Here is a 6,736-nt window from a genome sequence, read left to right on the forward strand (position 1 = left end):
GAGTTTGCACATTCTCCCCGTGTCTACGTGGGGTTCCTCCGGACGCTCCAGTTTCCTCCCACAATCCAAATTTGTGCAGGTTATGTGGATTGGCCATGCTAAATTGCCCGTAGTGTTCAGGGAGGTGTAGATTAGGGGGATGGGTCTGGATAGGATGATCTGAGCATTGGTGTGGACTGGTTGGGCCAAAGGGCCTGTTTTCACACTGTACAGATTCTATGATCTATGAATTCTCACCAACATCTTCATTTTGGAAATCCTTCGTGCAGTTCAGCAAACATTTAGTGGTGAGCTTTGCTCAGAACAATCAATCTTGCTCCCCATAATAAAATACCGTCCTGTTCTGTGATCTGGTCTCTCCGGGTCCAAAAAAGATTTCCATTCTAGTCGTGACAGCCCTTTGCTTTCTCCCATCACCAACAGTTGTTTCAGTTTTTTCCAGGACCAGATCTGATATTGTTAGTTGTGACTGGAAGTGTGTCCATAAAATTTAAAACTATTACAAACTTTTCCAGTGGTGGTACCATTGGTGGCGTATCTGCCAGCAGGAGGCAGCTCAGGGCATCCACATTTTCTACTTGGCTTCCCGGATGGTGTTCCAATTTGTAATTATATGCACTTAGAATCAGTGCCCACCCCTGAGTTCAGCCTGAAGCTATGGGAGGCACCATCTTGTCCTCTTTGAGCAGCCCTAACAGCAATTTGTGGTCTGTTATTATCACAAATTTACGTCCTTAAACGTATTGGTGAACTTCCCGACTCCAAATATGACTGCCAAACCTTCCTTCTCTATCTGGGCGTATTTATGCTTTGCATTAGCCAAATACCTGGATGCATATGCCATTGTGCGTTCCTCTCCATTAGGCCACCTATGAACTAAAACTACCCTGATGCCATACAGGGAGGCATTGCATGTCAATACTAGATCTTGCTTGGAATCAGAGTATGCCCACACCTTAGTGGATGATAGCTGTTTCTTCACTTCCCTGAAAGCTTTGGTTTGGCTACATGACCATTTCCAAGGCTGACCCTTTTTTAAGAGTTGATGCAATGGTGCCAGGATGGGGGCCAGGTTACGTATGAACTTTCCGTAATAATTCACCAGCCCAAGGAAAGAACTAAGCTCCGGCACAGATGTGGGAACCGGGGCACCTTTGATCACCCTCAATTTATTGCCCAACGGGTGTAACCTGGACTTGTTGACTCTGTAGCCCATGTAGGTCATTTGGGGTGCCTGGAATGCACATTCTTCCCTTCTAAGGCATACGCCCACCAGAGAGAAATGTCTAAGGACTGTATCCAAGTTCTCTAAATGCTCCTTATTGGTCTTCCCCTTTATTAGCACATCATCTGGATAAATGGCAACCTGGGGTAGACCCTGTAAAATGTTCTCCATCGTCTGCTGAAAAATTGCACAGGCTGATGATACCCAAAATGGCAGTCTCGTATTTTGTTGCAAACCCTTATTGTACTTTGGGAATCCTCATCTAACCACAATTTCAAGTACGCAAGGCTCATGTCCAACTTAGTGAAGGACAGCCCCCCTGCCAGCTTTGCATATAAATCCTCTATGTGAGGGATTGGGTGTTTATCCAGCTGCAAAATGCAGTTTACCGTCTGTTTAAAATCTCCACAAAGGCAAACTGATGCCTCAGGCTTCATAATCAGTACGGCCAGTGCTGCCCATTCTGCAAACTGCACTGGTTTGATGATTCCTTCACTTTCCAGCCTTCTGATTTCTGCATCTATTTTTGTCCGTAAGGCAAATGGCACTGGGTGGGCCTTGTAGAATCGTGGAATTGCTTTCTGGTCAACATGAAAGTTGGCCTTGGCTCTTTTGATAGTCCCTAGACCTTCCTGAAAAACCTCAGGTATTTAATTACGACTTTCCTGAGGCAGCCATTTTCTAATCGAAAATTGTCGAGCCAATCTAGGTGAATCTTTCTCAACCAATTTTTCCCCATCAAGCTTGGGCTCAATCAGTGGTAACTGAACCAACTGCTTCCCACAAGAGACTGGAACTGAAGTTGTACCCTTAATCTGTAAAGGATCCCCGGTATAGGTTCTCAGTCTAGCCGAGGTCTTGTGCAAATTTGATGGCTGAATTCCAGAGCGAATTTTGTTAAAGACTGGTTCTGCAATTACTGAAATGGCTGTGCCAGTATCGACCTCCATTAGAACTGGGTAACAATTTAACCAACCATTTATTTTGATTGGTTCTGATTTGGATGTTGTTCCAAATCAGATATATGTAGAATTTCCAGGGTGTGCACTCTCCTGGATACTGGACTATGTTTTCTCTTAATCAACATAAGTCTAGTGGAACTCTTTTGCTGTCTCGGGCCTACATACTGGCAGCAATGACAATGGCTTGCCGGCCTGGATCCTGAAGAAAATTTTAACCATTTGGCTGAGGCTTGGCTTTGTTTTGGGGTTTTGCTGTGAGCTGACCTAGACCCCCTGTTCGGGATATGTCCTGAGTGAGGCTATGCAAATGCCTTCATTCAAGTGGTGTCCCCCAAGCTCAGTCGGCCTGGCGAGGGTATCCACTTCCATCAGTGTACTCTGTAACTCATATGATCCACTTGCTGCATTTTCCAATGATAAAGCCAGTTTAGTGCTTGTTTGAAGTCCAGATGGGCTTCAACTGTTAGGTGTTTTTGCTTGGTTACATTATTAATCCCACATACCAAAGGTTCTCTCAGCATCTCATTAAGGGTTAAACCAAGGTCACGTGCCTCTGCCAGTTGTCGTAACCTTGTCAAAAATCCTGATACAGATTCCCCTGGTATTTGAATTGCCAAGTAAAACTAATAGTATCTTAGAATTAGAGGAGACTTGGGATTGTAATATTCCTTAAGTAAATCTGTCAACTCTTGAAAGGTTTTAGCATCTACTGCCTAAAGGAAAGTTAGGCTCCTAAAAACCAAAAAAGTTGCGGGTCCACAAACTGTCAGGAGAATTACTCTTTGCTTTCCATCTGCCCCAATGTCATTTGCTCAGAAAAAAATAATGCATTCTTTCCACATACTGGACCCAGTCTTCGATGGCAGGATTGAATGAGTCAAGCTTCCCAGATAATGGCATGACACCATAAATGCTTACCCCAACACAAAGACAATTGTTGCAACCGAAGATCTTCAAGTGCATGCTTTTCTCTCGTCACCACTGAAATAGGTCCACAGAGGCCTGTCATCAAGACGCCCTTTATTTACACGTCCAGAGTCCTTGGCACTGAGCTAGCTCTGCGTGAACAATATGTCTGCCACTCCTGTTCTTATCTTGCCAAAGTTTGGGATTGAACTAGAGATCTTTAGATCTTCAGTCTAATGCTCTCCCAACTTAGCTATCCCAGTCAACACTCCTTTTTATGTCTGACAGCCAGGGCTCCCTGATTGAACCAGATTGGCAGCCCCAATCAGGAAACTCATATTCTCTGAGATCCACCTGGCTGACCTCCTCACAATCACTACAGAACTGAGACAGCATCTGGCTCTGCTGAAATCCCTGGGTGCGGTGTAAGATTTGTGTTAGGGTGGGCTTACCTGTATAAAGGAGAGCAGACCTGCTGGGATTGCTTGGCCAGAGCCTTGCATGTGGACCTGACAGCCCGGATCTCCTTGCGAACGGCTGGGCTATCACAGGAACCGTTGCCGATGGAGATGACCAGTTCCCTGAAGAGGGCGACTTGAATGTTCAAATCCTGAATGACCTGAGTGGGGGAAGGGGCAATTGGAGTTAAAAGGAAGCAACAAGACAAAATCAGGGCATTTCTGGTCGCCGTCAAATCCCAAACTCCCTCAATTAGGGATTGGGGTGCGGTTTGTGTGTAGAAGATGCAGCGAATTGTAAAACTGAGTGTTTTCTATTTGAAAGGGGGAGGGGGTGTTGAACTGTCCGTTTACTGATTGAGACTTTACTGGGTCTAAGGTGCTGTGTGATACATTTCAACCGAGAGGAAGGGAGTGAAATCCGGTAACGAGACGAACCTACCAGATTACATTCTTCGATTTGTCCTTTTGTCATGTTACCCCGCGTCTCCCAGCCAGCGACATTCATTCATTCCAACGTTTCCAACCAGGAACCAGAGCCGTCCCCCCTCGTTTCGGCATCCATCCAGCGGGCAGAACACAGCGAGCCCCGGATCGTCCGCACCGCCCCTCCTTTCTCAATGCGATGGAAATTCAATGTCTTGTCAACTTCTGTACACCCTCCCCGCTGTAGTCAGGCGTAACCAGGAAAAGGCATCTTCAAATTCTACTCTCCTCTTGTCTACAATGATCAGACTGCGCCTGGTACTGGGGGATCATAGACGCCCCCTTCCCAGTTCGAGTAGGGAAAGACCACCTTCTGAGGTCTTCCTGCTGAAGTAAAATGGGGGTGGGGGGGAGGAATCTGTTCAGTTATTGGACCCTCCTAGTGCCTCAAATGTATGTAAATATAGTCTTGTATGTATAAGAGATGACTTTGATTTGTGGGATAGAGTCAAACTGAAATATATGTTTGTTTACTTGATATGCACCCGTACAGGACCGAACTGCATTTGTGACAATGTGTACATACAGAGTTGTTTTTAATGAATAAAATATATTTTTGAAATAAGAAGCAAGTGAATGACCTGTTGATGATATCTGTCCCTATCTCAGTCCTGAAAACAGCTGGTGGCTGCCACTTCAAGGTGTAACTGACATGGGATTGCCCCTTGTAGTGGATTAAAAAAAGACCCAACCAATTTCGGCTACCCAGCAAACACTGCAGGGGCAGCTACTTGATCACATTGCCCCATTTTAAGTCTGATTTCTCTTATAAAGTATTTCCTAACATTTGTGGTGAAGACAGGTTAATCGACACAATCCATGTGGGACTTCTTTGAGAGCTGTGCTTCAAAGGTTCCATCTTCTGAGATTGCTCTGTACAACAAATGGTAACTTATTTACAGCACCCTCCCACCCTCACTTTTGCTGAGTTAAATTTTGCTCCCCGTCTTTTCCATAAAACTATCCTTTACACTCACATTACATGCCCCAGGGAACTGACTCCCAAGATTCTCCCTCTATTCTCAATACCCTTCATGCTCTTGTCCTAACCTTTCTCAGCAAGTTAACCCCTTTGACACTCACTGATCCATTTAGATTGTTCCTCATTTCTTCCTTTCTCTAATTCAAAAGTTGCCCTTTCAGATGGAACTGTGTCCATTTCTGTTTGCCTGGTTATAGGAAGAATATTAAGCTGGAGAGGGTTCTGAAGGGATTTACCAGGAATTTTGCTGGGTATAGAAGGTTTGAATTATAAAGAAAGGCTGGATAGGTTGGGACTTTTTCACTGGAGCATAGAAGGTTGAGAGGTGACATTATACAGGTTTATAAAATAAGGGGGTTATGGATAGGGTTAATGGTAGGTGCCCATTCCCTAGGATGGGAGATTTTAAGACTGGGGGTACATTTTAAGGTGAGAGGACAGAGATTTAAAAAAGACATGAGGAGCAATTTTTTTACACAAAAGGGTCATTCCTGGGAGGAATGAACTTCTGATGAAGTGGTGGATGTGGGTACAATTGCAACATTTAAAAAACAATTGGATAAGTACATGAATAGGAGGGATATGGGCCAGGAGCAGGCAGGTGGGACTAGTTTAGTTTGGGATTATGTTTGGCATGGATTGGTTGGACTCCAAAGGACCTGTTTCTATGCTGTATGACTCTATGACTAAATCCCCTCTGTCTTGCTGCCTCATTCTCATTATTTGCTGCTCTTACCTGGTTCATTTTTGGTTTTCCTTCTCTTGCTTCTTTTGTTCTCTGCATCCTGAAAATGTACTTTGTCTTGTCCTTCTATGGGCAAGGAGCACTTTAGAAATATGTAAAGTGAAGGTGCGCCTATAAATTGTAAACTAATCTCTGCATGTTTATTCAACTCTGAAATTACTCAAAGATTGGTTTATCTGCATGTAATAATGAGGTCATAATTCTGATAATTATATTGTTCAGATCTTCAAAAATGCACAATGCTCTGCTTTTCAGAATTTAAGATTTGTAAATCATTCTGGATAAGTTTACTCTAAATTCCCAGAACCACACAGCTAGGCATACTCAAGACTGGATGGATTGATATTTATGGAAAGCTATCTATACTAAACGTTATATAGGCTCATTGACATTTACATCTTTGGATGTTGATCCACATAAAGTAACTATGCGGTTGTAATGGACTCTTTGTTATTCTTTCATGGGATGGTAGGTGTTACTGGCAAGGGTTGCATTTATTGCCCATCATTAGTTGTTATTGAATTAAGGGCATTTGCAAGTCAGCCACATTGCTGTTGGATCTGGAGTCATATATAGACCAGACCAGGTAAGTATGGTAACTTTCCTTCCTTAAGGGATATTCATGAATCAGATAGGCATTTAGGACAATCTTTGGAGTCATAGAGTTTTTTTCAGCACAGGAAAAGGCCTGCCGTGTCCACGCTGGTCATCATCCATCCATTCCAATCCCACTTTCCAGCACTTGGTCTGCAGCCTTGTTTACTATGGTGCTTCAAGTATTCATCTAAATAGTTCTTAAATATCTTGAAGGTTCCAACCTCCACCACCCTTGCAGGCAGTGAGTTCCAAATCCCCACAACCCTCTGAATGAAAAGATTTTTCCTCAGATATCCTCTAAACCTCCTGCTCCTTACCTTAAAATTATATCCCCTGGTTATTGACCCCTCTAGTAAGGGGAGAGATTTCTCCCAA

The 6,736-nt window shown here is 43.8% G+C and overlaps 1 protein-coding gene across 1 annotated transcript in view; it reads right to left on the minus strand.

The window, feature by feature from the left end:
- Positions 1-4,334, minus strand: part of LOC109936893 (regulator of G-protein signaling 7-binding protein-like) — a 30,022-nt gene extending 25,688 nt beyond the window's left edge. Inside the window, exons 1-2 of the mRNA XM_020535501.2 lie at positions 3,994-4,334; positions 3,546-3,712 (exon numbers count right to left, since the gene is read on the minus strand). Of these exons, the coding sequence (XP_020391090.1) occupies positions 3,546-3,712; positions 3,994-4,059 (233 nt within the window). The 5' untranslated portion in view covers positions 4,060-4,334. The remainder of the gene's footprint in view (positions 1-3,545; positions 3,713-3,993) is intronic.
- Positions 4,335-6,736: the final 2,402 nt, after the last annotated feature.

The sequence above is a fragment of the Rhincodon typus genome, chromosome 33 (assembly GCF_021869965.1).
Source record: "Rhincodon typus isolate 14 chromosome 33, sRhiTyp1.1, whole genome shotgun sequence".
Taxonomy (NCBI): Eukaryota; Metazoa; Chordata; class Chondrichthyes; order Orectolobiformes; family Rhincodontidae; genus Rhincodon; species Rhincodon typus.